The 23,108-nt window shown below is 40.0% G+C and overlaps 1 protein-coding gene across 1 annotated transcript in view; it reads left to right on the top strand.

The window, feature by feature from the left end:
- Nucleotides 1-23,108, top strand: part of GALNT18 (polypeptide N-acetylgalactosaminyltransferase 18) — a 261,779-nt gene that overhangs the window by 148,766 nt on the left and 89,905 nt on the right. The window contains exon 3 of the mRNA XM_083419760.1: nt 1,753-1,919. Coding sequence (XP_083275886.1) covers nt 1,753-1,919 — 167 coding nt within the window. The remainder of the gene's footprint in view (nt 1-1,752; nt 1,920-23,108) is intronic.

The raw sequence follows: 23,108 nt of genomic DNA, 5'->3' as shown, positions 1-23,108 counted from the left end.
AATTGAATTACTGGATTTATAATAGTTTGATCATGTCCTGAACTCCTTTGGAGGCTTCTGTGTGGAGAGGCAGATTTCTAAATAAATGCAATGCATAATTCAATTTATTTGTGATGGAAATACATTTGAAAGCAGATTACCAAGGATAAATAATATGGAAGAATGATTCTTCATTATCTTAAGTGAGCTCCACGCTGTTTACTAAACTTCCATTATAAGGGGAGAAAACTGCAATGGTCCTCCTTTGTGACCACCCTCAGCAAATGTTGTCTACTTAGAAATGCTTTCTGAGAGAATTACCAAGCCCCTTTCCATTTACTGCCTGCTGTGCTTGAAAAAGAACATTTGTAGCATACTTTTACCTGTGCTGTATGTAGTTTTCTGGTGACTATGACAACACATACTTCAGTTCCGCATTCTTTTATTAATTCTAACCTAGCTTGACCACTAGACATGGGCTATGTTTTGTTTTAGATACTGATATGAACAAATGACCAACATTATTATGGAAGCTTTGCATGTACAGACCTGTTATTCAGGTCCTTATTTTGGTGATGTCAAATAAAGTATGGGTGATCAACATGCTGTCTTTGATATTACATATGAACAAATGCCTTCAGTAAGGCGGGGGGGGGGAATCGGTGATGCTTAAAATATATGTTGGTCTTGTATTATGGCTAAGTCGGAAAAATGAACTTTGTTTAAAGTGAACATGCTTTCACTTCAGATGATCTGCACTTGACCCTTGATACCTTCTCCCACTTTGAAACACTTTCTCACTTGATCTTCACTGACAATTACTTTCTAGATTAGTGGCTGCTAATTGGTGGTCCACAGATCCCAGGGGGTCCACATAACCCACCAGGCAGTCCGTGGCACATAATCCATCAACTGTCACTCATTTATAAAAGAGCCAGTGTGGTATAGTGGTTAAGAGCAGTAGATTTGTAATCTGGAGAACCGGGTTCGCGTCCCCGCTCCTCCACATGCAGCTGCTGGGTGACCTTGGGTTAGTCACACTTCTCTGAAGTCTCTCAGCCCCACTCACCTCACAGAGTGTTTGTTGTGGGGGAGGAAGGGAAAGGAGAATGTTAGCCGCTTTGAGACTCCTTCGGGTAGTGATAATGCCGGATATCAAATCCAAACTCTTCTATTCTTCTTTTGTCATCCCTGTTATGGTAACTCATCAACTTCAAAGTAATTTCCAGAAGTAACCTTTAACTCTCTTCTATCAACAATTAATCAACTTAAGCTTTAAAAACCAATAATTAAAATTAGCCATAATTCTAACATGGTAAGGGTGAGATAAACTGTGACACTAAAATGGATAAATTTATGGAATCTGAATTAAAGTATGTGTATTTGGTATTATAGGGAAATGTGGGAAATGAATACTTCAAAAATTCATTCACAGAGTATACCTGTTCATGGAAACAATTTTCTCCTGTTCATATGAAATATCCTTGATTATTCAACATATCTAAGACCATTCCTGTGTCCCTCTATCAAATGTCAAAGAATATGCTCACTCAAGAAATTCGGTGGATAGCTGTCTCTCCATACGTTGAACTGAATTTTTCTAGGTAGCAAATTTGCAACAAGACTTCAGAAATGCCATGTAATCCCTAGCTAATGCAAATAATGGAAAATAAAGGCCATGACCAAGGACTGTATCAACCAGAAGGGATGAACTTATGGCTTCTGCATTTCATTTGAGAAATTGACAGTGCATTCTTTTTCTTTGTTTCAAAGGTGCAAGAATCTCACATTTCCAGACAGTCTTCCTGAGGTCAGCATTGTTTTCATATTTGTGAATGAAGCTCTCTCAGTGATTCTGCGTTCCATTCATTCTGCTATTGACAGGACTCCTGCTCATTTGCTCAAAGAGATTATTTTAGTTGATGACAACAGTAATAATGGTGAGTAGCATGCACCAAAGGGATGAGGTCTTACCCTGTGTTCAGTTGCAATCTTTATGCTTGATTATAACGTGGCCATTCTGTTTAGCACGAAAAACTCCCAATGGCAAGAACGGGGAATCATCAAAGCCTGAGGATGGGCATCTTTCTGAAATATTTAAAGACTTTTCTATTCAAGCTTGCGTTGGCCACTACATGGGAGGTGTCATAGGGAGCACAAATAGTCAAACTCTCCTCTTTCCCTGTGCCTTTATACTTGCACCTGAAAGTATCGGTTTTTTGGCACTTTGGTCATTTAAGAATTACCACAAGACTGTTTTGCCACCTGATAACCTGCTTTATTCATTGAGAATTTACTGTTTTACACCTAAGATGAGAAACCTGTGGCCTTCTATATGTATGCTGTTGTACTCCAGCCCCCATCAGCCCCAGCCAGCATGGTCAGGGATGATGAGAGTTGTAGTCCCACTACATCTGGAAGCTCACAGGTTCCCCCATCCCTGCTTTACCTCCTCAAGTAGTTTACACTCTTGTTTTATTGAATTTTAATGTTCCTCACACTGGGAACAACGAAGGGCCGATTATAAATAATTTAAATAAACATTTATTCTATGGCTACTGCATTGGAAATCCATTATTTGAATATGTTTTATATCTGTTGGAAAACATGCTCAGGGCAAGCTAAGAATATAGGACAACCTTCTATCTCACGAACCTCCCCAAATATTAACATCACAGGTAAGGTGGATGGTGACTAGAGATGGGGGGTCTTTTTGGTTGTGCTACACAATTTTCTTGCCAGAAAGTTGCCAAGTCTGTTGCCTTTCAGTTCCACTTGAATTCTTTTCTTTCAAAATGCCCTGGCATTGGAGATCTTTTCAAGCCGTCTGTTTTTAGTTTTTATGCTGTTACAAATCTAGCTGTTCTTCTGAGTTTTTGTTTGTTATCAGTTTTTATGTTTGATTGTTTAAGCTTATTTTTAAGCAACTAGAATGTAGATGTGGGATCTCAATAACTGTCTAAATAGTTAGTAATGGTCTGGTTTGCATGTTGCTTTGTGGCCAGAAGGCAAACCTTGCAAAGTTTCAGGAAGACTTCTGGGACTTCCTTATAGCCAGGTTAATTATTATTATTCATTCATTTCTATTAATTTAATATCATTCTGTTTTTAAGAAAACAAATATCAAAGTGGTTTACAACACATTAGAATATCAAGTAAAACAATCCAGAATAAAATGTTCCTGGAGAAAATCAAATACAAAGTATACATCAAAGCAACATAATTAACAAGAAACTAAAATATTATGTTAAAGAATTCACAATAAAACATTATGAAGGAGGTCAGCTACAGAATGCACGTTTAACTTAGCAAAGTTAACAAAAAATTTTTTTGAAACATTTGTATATATTGAAATATTGAAAATGCATAAATAGAAATAAAAAAAATGATTTCAAAGGAAAACCTTACTAAAGGAAGTCAGGTATAAAATGCACATTTAAAACAGCACAATTAACAAGAGATTAAAATATTATCATAAACATAGAACACATCTGCTGCTGTTGCTGCCAGTCTTGTCAGTGGTGGTTCATGGCGGCTGGTGGTTGGGGAAGCTCAGGCTCGATAACCTGGGTCTGCACTAAGAGACAACCAAGATGGTCTCTGGCCTCTTCAGTAGCCTCAGCTTTTGTAGCTGGAGTCAGTCAGGGCTCTGCCCTCCCAGGCCAGGTTGAAAAAAGCCTGTAAGGTCTTCCAGGACTCACAGCCAAGATGGTTAAGACTTTGTTATTTACCCAGGAATTTTAATTTGTATAATCCCTCAGCCTGCATGGTGGTTTTAGCGGCTGTCTTTTATTATGTTTGCTAATGCTAGTGTTTAATTGTTTTGCATTAGGTTTTAATTAATTGATTATCTATGTCATTGCACAGTGCCCTGGAATCTGTTTTCTATAAAGGGTTGTATATAACTGCTATAAGTAAGGAAATAGCTTAGTTCCGGCTATGCTGCAATTTGTACATGCAGATGGTGTATGTTTCCTTTGGAGAAATCATCTTAGCAGAGCTAAGAATCAATTCTAATTGGATTGTAAAGCCATTTGCACCACTAGAACTGGTATATAAGTATGTAATAACTCTTGTTTTAATAATATGTAATGGACCTTGTTTTAATAAAATGCCCTGTATTTCTTTGACTTAGTTACTATTGCTAGTTGGTTAAGATTATGTTACTAGTTATCTGCTTGTTTGGCTTAACCAGCAGTGCAGGAGGACATGGGTTTTGGAATTTTTTATTTGATTATTGAACGCCAGCATTGTACTAGGGGCTATGCAAAATACAGAAATGAATCTAGCCCTCCTCGTGCATTCAAAGAAATGTGAGAGGCTTCCAACTGGCTTAGATGCATGGACACCAGCCCCAACTCCAGCATCCCATTGGCCATTGACCTTGCCTCGCCTCTCCCAAACTTGACAGGTTGAGCATGAAGATCTACAGGGAGATGCTAATTGCATTTAGTTGAACTCTATTAGAATCACCCACTTAGTTGAGAGCCCTGTGCAAACCAGACGGAAGGATTATAACTACATGCAACTGAACATGCCTAGAATCTCCCTGCAAACCTTCACCCTCAACCCATGTAAGTTGAAAGAGGAGGAACAAGTCCACTGTCCATTGGAGCCAAGGCTGGCATCTGCTCTCCCTGCCCAGTTGGAGCTCTAACAAGTTTTCTGAGTAGCTGAAGAGGGCTACAGCCTATATGCAAGGCGCTTTTTATGCAATAAGGGCTGTGCAGTTAAAATGGATGTGACAGTATGAGAATAATTTTGAGGACTTTTAGTGAACTGCTCCATGACACAGACTTGGCTACTATTTGGCTTAACAACCATGGGCTTTTAACAACAGTTGCCTGATGCTGGTAGGAGCATAGTTTCAGGCAAGGGTTATTTGGGATGGGGTGTGTGCATGTATGTGCTGGTTACTGTAAAGCTATGTGCATCCCTTTGGTCCTGTTGCCTTGGCTACCAACATGTACCAGTCAGATGTACTAATGTTGCCAACCACTCCTTTGCATCTTTCAGCCTGGGGTCCCCCACATCACATATTAAATTTCAAGCCAGCCTCACAATGAACCGTACATATTTTGATAGATCAGCTGGAACCCACAGTGTTCATATTAGATCTGCATTTTTTTCTGCTCTAAGGAGCTGCACTGCAGGCAGCTTATCTTCTAGCCTGCCCTTCTGTATAACTGTTGCATGACCCCTGCTACTGCTTTTGCAGTGACCCACTCTAGAATCAGTGATGTGCATCGGATTTGGGTTTTAAAAAAAGAAAAGGAGACGCGGTGGAATTAAAATGAAATAAGCCTCCTGTGCCATGCTTTTCTGCTTGCTGCTATTTTCTGTATGCCAAGAAAATATTAAAACTCAGACACTAGCAAATATAAGAGCTGAATCTAAATCCACAACCACTGGAAAGTGCTATATTTCACCAAGCCTTTGCCAAACGTTCCTTAAAACACCATCAGAGGGTTGGATGGGAAGGTTATTTGCTTTCATCCATTTATCCAACAACACAGGACAGAGAATTGGGAGCGTTGAAAAATTATCAGATATACCAAAAGGAGAAAGCAGGTAATGAATTAAGGAAGGTTATAGAGTTCTTTATTTGCTCCAGTGATGTGTCTGGTATAAATATTCTGCACGGCAAGTACCTTAACATGTAGGCAGATTTTGGGGTCATTGATAACTGCTCAAATGGTACATATTTGCAATTCCGGCCATGAACTGATAACACTTTGTAATTCCATCAAGATGGTCTCAGCTGAAAATAGAAAATAACAATGATTCATTTAATCTTGTTTAGCATGCACCAGGTTTCCAAAGATGAGTACTCTTAAGTAATACCATAACTATGAATATGTTTTTTACTTATATATATTGCCAAGCAAAGTGCACTCCATAGTAACCGTTCTTCTTTAGCGTTCCACTCTATCAGTGGTCCATTCCCAATCCATTGGCCTCTGTTCCTCTTTTCCTTTCAGAGAGCCCCTGCCTGTCTTAGGTGACCCTAAAAAGGATAAGGGTTATAATGTATTAAAGGCACCAGTTTCAAAACAATTTCTCTGCTCTGTAAGGCTGCAGTGTAAAGTATTTGTTTTATAATTAAGTCTCGAAAATTAGGGAAATGGAAAGTTAATCCAGCAGATAATCTTTGGCAATGAATTGAAGACGTTGTCATGGCTTGCACGTTTTTGGGACTAAAGAGGGTCTCCTTTACTTTAAACAGTGATTCAGTGCCACAGGGCATTTCATTGCCTTAATCTTGAACTAAGTACAAATGCTGATCCTCCTTTATCCAAATCCATGGGTTATCCTAATCCTTTATTTAGTTCATGTTCATTTGTTTCAGTCTTGTTTGGACCTGTGACACTAAATGAGCTTAAAGTTGAGTGAACCTTCCCCCTCCCCTCCCCCTCCCCCACTCAGGTGTGAGTTTAACCCTTTCCCTCTGCCCTGCTCCCAGGAAACTGCTAGGCTGGCAGAGCGAGTAGATAAATAGGTCCCACTGCAGCAGGAAAGTAAGCAGCATTTCCATGTGCTCTGGCTGCAATCGGGGTGTTCTGTTGCGTCAGAAGCAGTTTAGTCCAGCAAGCCACATGACTCCGAAAGCTGTCTGTGGACAAATGCCGACTCCCTTGGCCTGAAAGCCGAGATGAGCGCCACACCCCATAGTCTATTTTGACTGGACATAACTGTCCAGGGGTCCTCTACCTTTTTACCTTTACATTTGTTGTTGGTAATAGATAGTGATCCCATAATTACAATGATGATGTTAAAGCTATGGCAATTGGCACTATTTAATGTTTGGGAAATTAAAAACAACAGCAGCAGCAGAATAAATTCTTTCCTGTGTTTGCATTGCTAGCCATTCTCTCAATAATAGCATTACATTATCAGTCACACCAGAATTCAGTCTTCTGTAAACTTTTTTGAAGTTGCGTTTGTTAAGTGTTAGTTGAGGACAGAACTTACACTTTAATGATGTCTTAAGACTCAGTATAAAATTAACAGTATATGCGTGTACATATCAAATTTCTTTACATTTATCTTGAGAAATATAACCAGCAGTAGCTTATTCATTCACTTCAGCATATGTCAAGCAAATTAACTGTGATTTTTGCTAAGCTCCAGTACAGTTTTTCTAAGTTTCCAATTATATTTTAGAAGCCCTCAATTAATCTCCTGCAAAGCCTTCATTCTTTTTTTTTTTTAAAAAAAACCAAACGTTTGAAGTGGAAAAAACTGTGAAGATGTCACTGCATCTATGTCATTTGAGCAGTAGATTTTTAACACTTACAAAAGCTTGGATCTTCTCATTATTGAAGCAACTTAGAGTGCATTATGTAAGCATTTCACCTGTCAGCTTTTCCTTATGAAATTGGGTAAGCAAAATCTGAAAATTAAAAATGTTTCATCTGTCTTTGAAAAGGTTTGTATACATTTTTACCCTTTAATCCCCCAGTTTTGTACACTGTGTGTCAGAAATGAAAGTTTATGCTGGGCTGTTGATTATATGCCACTGTCAGTAATACCCTAGCCAATCAGGCGCATTCTTATTACCACATTAATCATAACTGATAACTCAGTTGAAAACATATCACTTGGAGATAAATCACATTGAGAGGGCTGGCTTAGTCTGATTAACTAAGTACAATTGTCAAGTTTTAAACACACACAATGTAACTACTGTTTTTAGCTTTCATTTTATCATATCCCTCATTGTTGTTGTTGTTGTTTAGTCGTTCAGTCGTGTCCGACTCTTCGTGACCCCATGGACCAGAGCACGCCAGGCACTCCTGTCTTCCACTGCCACCCGCAGTTTGGTCAGATTCATGTTTGTAGCTTCGAGAACACTGTCTAACCATCTCGTCCTCTGTCGTCCCCTTCTCCTTGTGCCCTCCATCTTTCCCAACATCAGGGTCTTTTCCAGTGAGTCTTCTCTTCTCATGAGGTGGCCAAAGTATTGGAGCCTCAGCTTCACGATCTGTCCTTCCAGTGAGCACTCAGGGCTGATTTCCTTAAGAATTGATGCATTTGATCTTCTTGCAGTCCATGGGACTCTCAAGAGTCTCCTCCAGCACCATAATTCAAAAGCGTCAATTCTTCGGTGATCAGCCTTCTTTATGGTCCAGCTCTCACTTCCATACATCACTACTGGGAAAACCATAGCTTTTACTATACGGACCTTTGTTATATGTATATAACATATTAGGTATGGGGTATGAGGGATATATGTATATCCCTCATACCCCATACCTAAAGTGAGGTATATTCATTCTCAACCTAACAGAACTCTTGTCAATCCAGTTCCTGAGCCTTGGGAGCAAGGGAGCTAAACTCAGAGAAGTCACCACTGAATGAACAAACATTTAGGCAGAATCACTTTGTTTACTGCTGAGTTTATATCACACAATATACTATCGTATATCAGGGCAGGAATGAGCCTAGGCTCCCCCCAAAAAACATGTTCCCTTTTCTCATTTCCCTCCACCATTGCTATAAATAAAAGATCAGAAGTTTAACAACAGCTGAGCATTATATTCAAATCCTAAACTGTGGGGTAATCTTAACTATAGTTTGTTGAAATAAACCAACCTCATAAACCACAGATTGCAGCCACATTAGTTGATGTTTGGAGGGGAGGGGGTATGTAAGTGCAGTAGAAGACCAGCCTTCTTCCCCTCATTATAAACCATGGTTTATTGTAACACCTGAATATAGAGGCTCTCTGGAAACACTCCTCAACCCCATGTACCATAGGAGCCAATTCCTAGGGGCCCCCACAATAAAATAATTGAGGAGGTTGGGTCCCCACAAAGTTGATGGGCATTCCCATTCAAATGGTGTGTGTGCACCGTACCATGTGATCAGTTATGTGAGGCGGGGCTTACCTGGGTCCCCACAACATTTTATTCAAGTTGGCACTCCTGCCATGTACCTAACTTTAGAGCTGGAGCAGAGCTGAGGCTCTTACCAGCTACATGGGCTAGAGAGATATCTTACAGATTTTATAGAAAGGGGTTGTGCCTAAACTTAGCTTACTTGAGAAGAGAGCTTCTCTGACCAAGTTCAGAGAAATAGCTTTCACTATTTCCTTTGCTCCAAGATTCAGAAGCTTTTCTGAGATTTTCCCTGTAGCAGTAGCTCAAGGGATGGCATTGTTCTTTAAAACCTTAAAAAATGGTTTTGGACACTTTTTCACAGCTCTGTCTGAGTTATGATTAATTTCCAGGTCTAGGACAAAAAAAAGAAAAGAAAAGATGAATTTATTTAGGGCCAGTTCACCGAGAAATAGAACTGCATTTTTATAATACTGAAATTGGAAATTTTGACGGTTTCAGCTCAGCTGTGCCATTTGGCCCAATTCTTTCAATTGTTTATTGCAAATGTGCTGCTTCCCATCCAGGTTTAAAACATCACGTCATGACTCCTTTCATATACAAATGCTTTTAAATATCAAGCAGATTCCAAACTCAGTCAAGGCGAGCTTGTCTGTTGCTACTGACATCCCATTAATGGAACATCTCTCTCACACACATGCCCTTTCTGAACTGTTGCTTTCCCCTTTCCTGTAACCATTCTGAGCAACCCCCTCTCATCTGTCTTGGACCCTGTATGGGCTTGCAATTCTTTTGAAAATTTATGAGCAGTAAGGATGAGCAAAGTTGCTGAAAGGCTTAATTACATGTTTCAGAAGATGTATTTGACAAGCTTCTAATGCTGGGGTGAAATATGAATTGAAAACTAATCTTAACAGTTCCCTCTCTCTTTCTCTGGAGACCTCTCACACACAGAGCTACGATTCTGAGCACCATACAGTTCGCGGGATTTTGGGGGGAAGCATTGAGTGTTAAAATAGTATGAGAGTGCTTTAAATGTATTGTGTGGATGTGTCCAAAGTCTTTTTTTCAGTCTACTGTCTTATATACATTAAGGAGGCCATAGGCAAGGGGATAGCTAACAGAGTTTGTTAAGAAAAGCTGTTGTGCTATTGGCTGCTTGGCATGGGAAGTTTCCCAGTGCTTGGTCAGACAACCTGAGTAGCTGCACAGCTCCATTTCCTCTAAGGCCAGTGTTGCTGGGATTCTTTACCAGCCTAGGAGGCCTTAAACAAACCCTGAGTGGGTGGGTTTGCTTAGAGAGTTGCTATTGTGTGACCTGGGCTTGGACAAGCAAGCAAGAAAATGAGATTTTGAACCAATCTGATATTGTGCAACTAACCTGAAGCATCAATTTCTTACCCTCTTTTTTGTTCTCAGAAACAAACAAACAAATCTCATAAATGTTGTCTGAGTGTGTCCATAACTAACTAAAATGTTCCAAAGCATTTCATCGCACCAGCTGTGCCATTTTCTAAAGCTAAAGGGACCCCTGAATGTTAAGTCCAGTTGTGGGTGACTCTGGGGTTGCAGTGCTCATCTCACTTTACTGGCCGAGGGAGCCGGCATTTGTCTGCAGACAGCTTCCAAGTCATGTGGCCAGCATGACTAAGCTCTTCTGGTGAACCAGAGCAGCACATTGGAAATGCCATTTACCTTCCTGCTGGAGCAGTACCTATTTATCTACTTGCACTTTGACATGCTTTCGAACTGCTAGGTTGGCAGGAGCAGGGACTGAGCAACAGGAGCTCACCCCGTCGCGGGGATTCGAACCACCAACCTTCTGAGCAGCAAGTCCTAGGCTCTGTGGTTTAACCCACAGCGCCACCCACGTCCCTATGTGCCAGTTTCTAGGAAGGGCTTATTTCAATCAACTGAAGCTAAAAATCACAGTGCCAATTGCTGTAGGGGTTTCAAACAAAAGCAGTCTCCATTAACCTCAATTTGTTTTTAATTTTTCTTTCGCTTATTTGATTTGGGGGCAAATTGGCAAACCATTTTCTAATATATTTTGGTAACACTACATGTACTGTTTTTTGGAACCTTAATTAGTCTATCTATGACTGTAAGTTTTGTCCTTCCTGTTTATACAACATTGGTTTTTATATTAATAATAGATGTATTTGCAGAATTGGGTATGTGGCAATGTTTATATATTATCCCACAGCTAGTTTTGCATATAATGAATGTTAAGATCTTGGGAGATGTTAATTCCAGTGCATAATCTGTCGCTTCATTCTGTTAGTGTTCTTTAATCAGTCATTGATCTATTTGAGGGTCTGTCCTCTTATTCTATAATGCTTTAAGTTTTCTTCAGCAATGCAAAAGGCCTTTGGTGAGAGACTTTGGTCAGATGATCATAGCTTTGACTTTGTAACTCTCATTCATTTTCATCTACACTATATGGACATTAAGTATTAGATCTCAGAATAGATTCCAAGCTAGTTTTCCCTTATCCTGAAGAATTTAGTTTACAATACATAATATTCTCCCAATTACTTATGGTATTACTTAAGGATATTCATCTATGGAAATCTGGTGCATGCTAAACAAGATTAAATGAATCATTGTTATTTTCCATTGTCAGCTGAGACCATCTTGATGGAATTACAAAGTGTTATCAGTTCTCTCAAGATTGCTTAGTACCAGCTGCTGCATGGTTCCATTCCTCTTAAACAGCACAGTCCTTTGGCCCAGCGCCTGCCTAATCATTGTTTAATGCTTCGAAAGATAGCATCTTTACATTTGAGGCAATCTTTCCGAGCAGTAACAATACTTACAGATTTGCATGTAGTTGAAATAATTGGAAAAATAAAAAAGCAGGGGGAAATGATGTGCAAACAACACTGCATTTTATGAAGCTGAAAATATACCATATACATAATCGAATTACAGCGTGAATGTGAGGAAGCTTAAAGATGTTTATACAGTAAGGCCCATGGTTTGTCAGGTTCACATGTTAGGGAGTGATTATTTTATTTATGTCTCAGTAATCAGTTTCTGTGGAAAGATGTGTACAGTGTATATTGAAAATGGAAGTAAATATGGTCTTCAAATTTTAAAAGCAAAATGACTCAGTGCTTTGCCTTCAATGCATAGTATCTGAAAGTGTTGAGGGAACGGGGTGGGAGGGCATCATGTCAAATGTCCTACTACAAGGCATGCCTGTGTATATATTTTCCTGAACAACCCACTTGATCCAGGGCAAAAGCCATTCATTAAAAGCAGAAGAATGGGAGTAATGTGGCTCTTGTTGATAGGCTATCAGTTTGATTATCTACCACACCTGCATTGCCTTGCGGCACTGGTCCCAGCTGTTTTTATAAGAAATTGTTTTAATAATTGTGGTTTAATGCTGTAAGCCACCCTGGGACCTTGGGATGAAGGGCAGGTAATTAATAAACATAATAAACATAATAATAATACCTCGGGGCAGTTGAGTTAAAAAATGCTTTATTAGTGTGAACTTCATTTCATTGCTGTAAAGCAAGTTGGGGAGGGAGGGAGGGAGGGAGGGAGGGAGAGAGAGTCTTGAGTTAGTTACAATAAATTGGATGCATGGCCTAATCAGTGGAAAGCTTTCTATCTAATGGAAAATACTCTAGGATAATATTCCCATTTCATCAGTAAGTATCAAACTGAGTTTAATCACCAGCAGATTGATGTACAATACCTCAATCACATTTAAAATGCTGTTGAGAAACAGGTAGAGGAATTATTCACTGAGATTTCAGCAAGGTTTGACATTCAGTATAGTAGTTCACAGGACCGTAAAACATTTGTAATGCAAACACATGGCTTTCATCCGAACTGGGTTTTCTCCAAACCAGGGGTTGTAGTTTAATACTAACTATGATTGGTTTCAGTACAAGCCAACTTGTTAGAACTGTCTTCTGGCTGCTGACTTTGTTCTGATAACTCCCTATGGGGCCAAGTTCATTGCTGCTGTTTTCAGTACCCTGCGTTCTAAAAGAAACTCATGGGAGTGCTTGAAACTGGTTTTGGGAGTCGCCAATGGCTACAGTGCTTGAAGTTGATTGGCTGTGAATGGAAGCCACAAACACTACTCTAGTCAAATAACTTTCCTGATTGGCTAGGGCGTTGCATAAATAGAGGCTACATTTGATGCCCATAGCCAATCAACTTCAAGTATTGTGGCTTTCCTTGCCCCCGCTGAAGGATGTTCTTCATTGGGAATTGCTTCAAGAAACTCTGGAGAGTTATGGGGATCAGGCCAGGTCACACTGATGCAGAATCTAAGCAGAAAGGAAGACAGATAGACAGACAGGGCAGTAAGTGAGTGAGTGAGTTCAGGCTCTGGGCTGCTTTTCTATGATGCCCCAAAGAGACCCTTACATGGTATGAAACCCCAAAGATCAAATTCAGCAAGGTACTTAAATATGTGTGTAGCATTATGTACATGAGCAGCCCCTAGGTAGGTAAATGCTTGGCATAAGCATTTACTGTGGCATAAACATAATTGTAATGTGAATGGTTTAGCCATTGTCTGCATCAGTGGCAATTTGTTTAAGGTTATAAACTAAAGCTGTTAGAATTTCTGAAGTGAGACTTTCATCCAAAGAGAAAGAGATAGAAAAGGGATGAAATTTGTAATTCCCTTTAGAAAAAGGGTTCAGAATCCTGAAAGCAGTACGTTATGGTACGTGACTTAACATTTTACTGCACCGGGTTGGTATTAAGGTGCATTAAACACTAAATTACATAAACCTAAAATCAGGGCATAATACTACTATGAGGCCTGAGGGACTTAAAGAGAGATGCATATAACCATTGAAGTTGTGTGATTAAACATTCCTTATAGACTCAAATGGCCTCCAGGGAAGTATATTTAAAGAACAGTGTAAGTTTCTAAAGAAGGCTGCCTATAGCTTTAATGCCAAGCATGCTAGTTTTTCGAGGGGATGACTATGAAATAACTTTAAGTTGCTCTTTCTTAGTTGTGCCAAAAGCCACGGCTTACTAGTCACACAAGAAATAATTCTATATTAGTCGATTATACAAAAAGTAAAAATAACATTTTCAGTGGTGTTTGGATTTTCTGTGGGAGGGAACTGTTTTTTCTCTTTTTATGCCCATGAGGTATCATTTGAACTAGTCCCTGTTCACAGCCAAAAAGTTCCTGTTCAGAGAACACTCCTAATACAATGCTAGGACTCAGCTAGATTGGTAAAGAAAAAGTTTTTACAGTGGTACCTCGGGTTAAGTACTTAATTCGTTCTGGAGGTCCGTTCTTAACCTGAAATTATTCTTAACCTGAAGCACCACTTTAGCTAATGGGGCCTCCTGCTGCCACCGGGACGCTGCTGCACAATTTCTGTTCTCATCCTGAAGCAAAGTTCTTAACCCGAGGTACTATTTCTGGGTTAGTGGAGTCTGTAACCTGAAGCGTATGTAGCCTGAAGCATATGTAACCCAAGGTACCACTGTATATTCATTGTATGATGTGATATAACATTGTGCCACCAGATGGCGCAGTAGGGCCCCATTTTTCTCTAACAGTTTTTCTTGTTTAAATTTACAACGCATTTAACTGAAACGCTTCTTTGATGTGTCTAGATCAGCCCTAGACTCTTTATATTTGATTTATATCTGGTTTATACTCATAGAAATGTTCAGGACACAATTACTAGACACATTTTATTATTATTATTTCAAATACTTCAATATTCTCTGAATACACAGATTTTATATGCCTTCTGAAGAAAATCATACTGTGAACTTTGATTTCTTAGTGAAACCTGAAGTATGGTTAAAATATATGAACTCCAAGAAAAAAATTTAGAGGCTCACTGATGCCAGTGGGATTCTAACAATGTGGGATGGTCACTGAATCATTCCCAACCTTTTGTTGTTTTGAAAAGCATTTGGCTCACATCCAACAAGTGTATACATTGAAATGTGAAATTCATTGTGTACTTGTGTTATAACAGTGATTATGACACTGAATGGTAATTGGCATTGATTAGTTAGTCAGATCCATGTCTGCTGCCATCCTTATTTAATCAAACAAAGAGAATAATAAAAGCAGCATGCAAAAATGAAAAAGAAAACTTCTCCCTATTGTAAAAAACCAACCCTCAGGATATTACATCTGAACTAACTGTGGTACCTGTAAAGAAAAAGGAGAAGGGATAATGACATACAAATTTTGCTGCAATTTGATTGCATTCAGATTAAATAGCATGAAGCGCATCATAGAGCATATTAAAGGATACCTTTATTAGGCTAGCTGGAAGTAAACAGAAATCAAACAATGAGGCAATTGGAGAAGTTGTCTAGGGCTGTTGCAGAATCTCCTTGCATGGAGGTTTTTAAAATGGGAGGAGATGAGTTGAACGCTCCCCCCAGTCCAAATAGATATTGCAGAAGATTTTACTAGGTGAATCAAGACAGCCTTTAATTACAGTGGTACCTCAGGTTAAGTACTTAATTCGTTCCAGAGGTCCGTACTTAACCTGAAACTGTTCTTAACCTGAAGCACCACTTTAGCTAATGGAGCCTCCTGCTGCTGCTGCCGCGCCGCCGGAGCCTGATTTCTGTTCTCATCCTGAAGCGAAGTTCTTAACCTGAAGCACTATGTCTGGGTTAGCGGAGTCTGTAACCTGAAGCGTATGTAACCTGAGGTACCACTGTATATTGTATGCTAGTATACTTCTGCTCTCCCTTTGTATGGGTCTTCATCTTCAAGCTGAACTTCAACCAGACAGCCCTTCCAATAGAGGACACCTTCTGACAGCCCTTCAAATGGTGGACTGTCCTCTGAAGAATAGGACACATGACCACCCATACTTACAGCACCGTAAAGATTTAGTGTAGCCTAGATTATCCCATACACGAAAACATAAACACCTGTTATTCTAAGTCCCTCAGGACTGTTGCTGTTTTTTTATCGGTGATGACATTGCTCAAAGTTGTGCACCTGCAACTGTGGGTAACACTGGCTGAATGAGTGGTACAGCTACATTAACTGGAGTATAAAGAGGAGGGGGGCTATTTGAAGGAAGAAAGTTTAAAGTCCTTAGAAGTTGGGAACCCAAACTACAAAGCAAGCGACTCCAGCTCTGGCACAGCAGGCAACTTGAGGGCCTGAGAGAGACAGCCTAGAGCAAGAGCAGAATGGAAAGCTGAAAGATAAAAAGGCCCACATGGCTACTGCATGTAAAACACTATGAAGCAAAACTTCAATGGATTAGCTTCACATGCCTAGTTTCCAGGAGGCCGGGTCAGTATCAGATGAGAAAGTCACTCAAGAAAAAAGAGGCCAAGCTAAATTTCTGAGTGAAGTCAAGTTTCTCCCCTTGTGTTTGAAGGTAAACAAAAAGGTTGGAAAGCGGGGGAAAGGAAGGGAGACTGCCTTGGCTGGAAGGTCACGTACATTATCTTTGTCAAACTGCAACTCCATGGCTATGTTCTAGTCACTGGTGCTTTTGAAAAAGATTGGCAGTGGGTGAGCAACTGGAGAATGCACAGTAAGCATAGGGCTATAGACTCTTGCCAGTCTTTCATATTTCTTTTTAAAAAACAAAAAAAAAATAGAGATGACATCCCATGAGGCAAAACATTCTCAATCAAGGGAATGGGATGGAGGCCTTTGAGGTATAAAGACTTGGGCCTGAGCTCAGTGATTTCTGGTCGATTGAAAGATCATTTTTTCCTGATCAGGTGCTGGAGTGGGCAGAGGTGAGACCAAAAGCTGTGATGTAACCTACGGTGTATAGCTAAATAAATAAAAACTGAGAAAAATACTGCACTTGACCCCTTTCCCCTAGCACTGTACAACTGGCTTGAAAGCAAAAAAAGGTCTAGCCATGTTTTTAAAGCATCACAGATAGAATTTTCTTTGGAATAGAGAATTCCTAAAAATGTTTCCTTCCAGCAACAAAACATAAGGCTACATTTTGGGGATATTTTTTCTTCTCTGACCCTTTCCTCCAGCTCTTGTAAAATATCATTTATCCTTTTTAGTCTTTATTAATGTAGCCTTGCATAGGGACTACACAATAGAGTTGTGTCTAAGGGAGTGGTTAATTACTGCTCTTCAGTTCCTTGTAAACTGTCGCCATCTAGTTATGTGATCAAGAGCTTGCCATAGATTTGTATGTCCCCTTCCTATTCCGCTTCCCATTTCATGCACAAATTTCTCTTCCCATTTCAGCATTAAGGAGGATATAAATTTACATTTACACCAAACAGTGCTAACATTTGTTAGCTTTAGGGCAGAGCCTCTTGAGAAGCCCACTCCTCTACTATGGAAATGGTTCAGGTGAGTGTCTCTGCAAATTACAGGCACAAATATAGTAATCGATATATTAGTATATATGTATGTGTGTGTGTGTGTGTGTGTGTATACACACACACACACACACACACAGAGCGGTACTTCGGGTTACAGACGCTTCGGCTTACAAACTCTGCTAACCAGGAAGTGGTTGCTCCAGGTTAAGAACTTTGCCCCAGGATAAGAACGGAAATCGTGCACCAGCAGCGCAGTGGCAGCAGGAGGCTGCATTAGCAAAAGCACGTTTCAGGTTAAGAACCATTTCAGGTTAAGAACAGACCTCTGGAACGAGGTTAAGAACGGACCACTGTCATCAGGAAAGCCATCCAGAGGGAGCATAGTGCTTCCTGATTTGACTTTGTGGCATCTTCATGAATCTGATTAAATACCATTAATCATCACATTGATTAACTATCACCACTAACCTGACTACATATCATCATTGCTCCTGTGGACCCTAATTAGTATGGATTGCCTTAGAATAAGCCTTGCTGCATATTAGGGAAAGAAACAACTGAGGACATGTGATAAAGAGTAGGTGAGAGTTCGTATGTAAAACCTTTCACTCCAAACCCCAAAATGCACCTCTAGTTTGCATTCATAAAACTTGATTATAGAGAAGTCCAATTTGAAGCTTAAGCATTAATATCGGCACACACATTGTTAGTTTGGGGCAGGGAGTTCAAAAACGTTAGTTCCAAAAGAAGAGGAGAGGGGACAATTCCTGCATGGGAAAAGAAGAATAGGGCTGGGAAGGTCCACAGGACACTTATTTTAAACTTCTCTTTCAACTCATTATCTGTCTATTTATTGGCATTGCTCCATGTCTGGGCAAAAATACCCGTAGAAAAGGTTGTGCTAAAAATGCCAATTAAAGCTAAAACTGGTGATATTCCCTTTGTGCCCAGTGGATTACAGAAAGAGTACTTGTAGGTCACAAGTGCCACACAGGCTAGGGTAGCGAACACCATTGTCTTAAATAATTCATTGAAACGAAGAGAACATAATTAGCTTCACGGTGAGATGTTAATTGCTCACCTGTCATTCCCTCACATCATTTCTTTGGGATTCTCCTTCAAAGACTGTGAGCAACTCAATTTAGCCAGGGCATTCAGTGGATTGATGAGTGAGGACTATTGTAATTAAGCTTCTATTACATTGCCCCTAATCAAATTAAGAGATGTCTATGACTTCCAACCAGATGGATTTTCAAGCCTCACCCCACCCCATTCTTGGCAGTTTTTAGGAATATGGTTATGTTCTGTTTGCTGTGTGGCCAGAAATTAATCAGCTGGAACACCATATGCCATTGGTGATCAGCTGCGATGTGATGCTACCCAACAGGAGCCACAGGGGAGTTGGCTTGGGTGAGACCATTGCTAATTCATAAACTACACTTTTGGAACTCATGGAGGGCGTCTTGGAGCAGGGAAGCAGCAAAGAGCCCAAGTACAGTGGTACCTTGGGTTACATACGCTTCAGGTTACATACGCTTCAGGTTACAGACTAACCCAGAAATAGTGCTTCAGGTTAAGAACTTTGCTTCAGGATGAGAACAGAAATCGTGCTCCGGCGGCGCGGCAGCAGCAGGAGGCCCCATTAGCTACAGTGGTGCTTCAGGTTAAGAACAGTTTCAGGTTAAGTATGGACCTCCGAAACGAATTAAGTACTTAACCCGAGGTACCACTGTACTAATTGTCCCCTCCTCCTGCCCTGTCCCCATTCCAAATTCCTTTTTCCCCAAGCTGCTCCCCTCCCCCCAAAACACACACACAGAGAGAGAGAGAGAGAGAGAGAGAGAGAGGAAGAAGAGAAATTTCATTTGGAGTCAGTTGGCAACCTTATGTCTTGTTGTTGCTCTGATTATTAATTTTTGTGTTCTTGAACAGTTCAGAAAATTCTAGACAACAAAGGGGATTGATACATACAGTGGGTGCTCGGGTTGCGAACGTGATCCGTGTGGGTGGCTCGTTCGCAACCCGCGACGCGTGCGATTTAGCGCTTCTGCGCATGCGTAAGCGCCGAAACCCGGAAGCAACCCATTCCAGTACTTCCGGGTTTGGTGCGGTGTGCAACCCAAAATCGCGCAACTCGAAGCGTCTGTAACCCGACGTATGTCTGTATTAAGAGTGTTGGACTAGGACCTGGGAGACGATGGTTCCAATCCCCCTTCAGCCATGAAGTCCACTGGCTAACTCTGGGCCAGTCAGTATCTCTCAGCCTACTTTACCTCACTGGGTTGTTGTTTCTTATTCATCACTCTGTGTCACCAGTATCCCTACTGGTTTAACATCCTCTGTTTCCCAGAAGTGATCTATATATTAATTCAAGTTTGTTCTCACGTTTCCTGCTTCACAGTTACATGGGTAGCTGTAGAACATTCACAGCAAACAGCTATTTGTGAGTGGAGTGCTATTGTCATATTGATAGAAACTGGGTGGGTGGGGGGCAGACAACAAACCTGATACATTCTAGTTTCTCAACTACAAATTCAGATATCTATCTTAAATGAAGGTCCACTGAAAAATGTAGCATCCTCCCAGGAGCCTTGCTAAATAATCACAGCAGCAGTCTGCAGGGGGGCTGAAAGCTTCAACGACCTGTCAAACTAGATAGCTGGCTCTCAGTAGCAGACATCCATCAGCACCATTAAAAACTCTGGTGCTTTATAGAAAACATGGAAATGGTTCAATTTTGCTGACTGCCATATCAATTTGTGGGCAATCAGAAAGAAAGAAATTAGTTACAGATGAGAACATTTTATATAGAACACAATAAGGAAAGGAGAGAAGGCGCCGTTGAAAAATACGTATAGAAGAAAGGAACAAATGTTGCAGCTCTCAAGTCAAAACCATGCCAGAGGCAATGTGGGGTGGGGAGCACAGCTTTTGTTACAACTTTTGTAATAAATACAAAGTAAGGAGGATGTCAATTAATCAGGCCAGTTATAGATATCTGGGGAAAAGGTGGACTAAGAAGAGTACATCTTCGTGTAATTGTGAGAAGGGGATACAGAGGGCAACTTCACACATTATCAGGAAGCATCGACAGAAAATGTATGAGTTATTCATAATCCTGTTTCTATACTTCAGTGTTATGTAACGTGCAGAGGAATGGCTCACAAATTTCTACCATGTTTCCTAATAATGTGCCAAGCCATCTCTGAACCTTTATTCTAGTCTATTCCATCTACCCTTTATCTCACAGCTGGTTTGCATCTGGAGTATTAGGCTCCCCTCCTGCCCATCAGCTATTCATGAGAATGGAACTGAGAGGAGAAAGTACTGCTGATGTTGTGGAAAGTGTGCAATTTCAGTTCCTTGCTTAGAAAGAAGGTCAAAGCACATGGGGAAATGTCTCAGCAGAGAGGTAGACCTGTGTTCTTTGCAAAAATATCTATTGCATGTATACAGTTTTCAGATGGAACAGGATCGTGCCACATGACTTCAGTTTTGTGTTAACTTACCTGGGAGTAGGCATTACTGAACTCAGTGAGACTTTTTGGATTGTATTAAAGAATACAGGGATGTTGCAACACACACAAATTCTCACACAGAGAATTTAATTTTTGGCCCATTTGCGAAAAGAAAAGAAAAGAGTTACAATGTTTAACCCAGAAGTTCATCTGCAAACCCTGATGCACATGTTGTTTTAATTGATTGTGATAACGATTACTCAGTTGCCAATGGCTGAAGGACTGCAGACCTGTCTGCTTTCAAAGTAGCAAGCCCCATGGACTCCTTCAGTTTCATTTATTATCACTGAGAACAAGACACATTTTCATTAGCTGTCTGCTGCATTTAAAAGCCTCCTGAAACAGAACAAACTCAACTTGATTGATGTTTATTAGCTAGCACATGGTAGGTTAAGCAGTGGCAAGATTGAATGTAAGAACTGTGGGCTCAGGTGAAGCAGGATCAGTCTTTCAGAATCAGATGAAGGTCAGGAGATTGTAAGGTCACTGCAAGCCTGCCTCAACATAGATCTGCCATCAATGGGACAGCCACGTCTCCTACCATACAAAGGACGGTCTGGTGTTTGAAGGAGGCATCTATTTGAAAGGCTGTCGGGTCCAAGTCTAGTTTAAAGCTAAAGAGCCATCAGAAGAGGGGACAGGTCCTTGAAGTTGCCTCTCATCATTTAGCAGCTGGACAGCAGACTGAGCAGGCATACAGATCACCTGGCCTTCCCCACTGTAGAGAGAGGTACTGTATTTCAATTATGTACTATTTATTTCATAAAATGTATACACCGTTTGATTGTTAGAAAACCTCACATTTATTTAAAACATTTAAAAGATAAAAGCAACAATAAACTAAAAACACGCACCAACATTATTCATGTTTGGGTAGGAAGTAGGTTGCCAAACTCTGCTTTCCATATTAACAAGCTTTATTGAGATTGGGGTGGATGTTGAAGGGTTCGTTTAAAGTCCATTAACCAAGAAGCACTTCTTAAACCTGGCACAACTTTATTACTACGGCTAATTAATTACTTTTTGCGAGTTCTGCCAGTGAGCTATTCCCAAGGTTTTTCAAATTATTTTGATAAAATTTATTCTTCCTTTGTGTGGCAGAAAGTACTACTAATTTTTGATGGATGTCAAGGTAAAGGTAATCGATTATGATGATCCAGGCTGCAATTATATAAAATGGCTTTTGAGGCAGTGAAGAAAATTAGTGATATATGTGCACATTGGAAAGTTAATTCCTTAAAGTTATAAAGTACTCTCATGAATTTGAGTGATCTGCAGGAATATTGCTTAGAATTCTAAGAGAGTTTACATTCAAGAAAGGCATCTTATGTTCATTCATGATAAAAACAAGTATGCAGTTGCTATAAATAAAAAATCTGTTCAACAAAACATTCAAAACCTTCTGATTTTGTCAAATCTTTTGTCCCAATAAAAGGGATATAATTGTTATTAGAGGAACTGGCTGGAAAGTTATCTGGTTAGGCACTTCAATCTTTACAAGAGATGGGTTTTATATGGTATTTTACAGTGCTACAAATCCAGTCCTGTTCTTATAAAATTCTTGATAATAGATACTTGTGTTTTTATCAAATTGTGTTGCTAGCTGCTTTGCACTTTTAGAAAAGGTGGAATCTAAATGTTATAAATAAATATGAAATGTGTAAAAGCTCCTTGATAAAAGGTTTTGTGTCCCACAGCAAATACTTACAAAGTCTCATTGAAAGAATTTAAAGTGTCCCAACTATCTGATGCTGAAACCCTCCATACTTAAGTGCCCTTAAGTATAAGTGCCGTTGAACTCAATGGAGGTTCCTTCTGAGAAGATACGCATGGAGTTGCAGTGTGAAATACACTAATTTTAAGCCTCATTTTAGTGTGTGAGGGTGACATTAATTTCATTTTAAAATGGTCTTTTGAATGCTCATGGAAACAGGCTCATGGTGAAAGGGGAACAATTTAATTAAGGCTCAGGTTTGAAATAAAATAGATCTTGAAGATTCATAGTGCAATCCTATGCATGCTATGAAGTAGCAATCCCCGCCATGTTCAAGAAGGGCTTAGTCTTAGGAAAGTGTGTCAGGGATGGCCACCTCAGTGTTCTGTTGGTAAAACCCAAAGACTCTTGTGCATGTGCCAAGTGCTTCCATGTGTGTGCTTGGAGCTCTCTGAATTGCCCCAACTGGCGAGACTCTCTTTCAGGAAGGGGCAGACAGGCTGCAGTATGAAGGAAGCTTTTTGGTAGTCCTTTTGACACATGCACATTAAAGATGTTTCATTTATATGTATAACTTGATTTTAATTTTGCCATATAGCTTCTTGGACCATAAATAAATGATTTCAAAGAGTGCCGAGAGAGACCAACAGGGGTGAATTGTGGAATCTCTCTCTTGAGACTACGATTGGCAATAGGCCATATTTGTGAATGAAAAGATTAACCCTATATGTAAAAGAAAGGGTTCCATTGGGGTAGCCACCT

Source organism: Podarcis tiliguerta (genome assembly GCF_965153285.1).
Source record: "Podarcis tiliguerta genome assembly, chromosome: 1".
In the NCBI taxonomy this organism is placed as follows: domain Eukaryota; kingdom Metazoa; phylum Chordata; class Lepidosauria; order Squamata; family Lacertidae; genus Podarcis; species Podarcis tiliguerta.
This window is presented reverse-complemented; position numbering and strand designations above follow the sequence as displayed.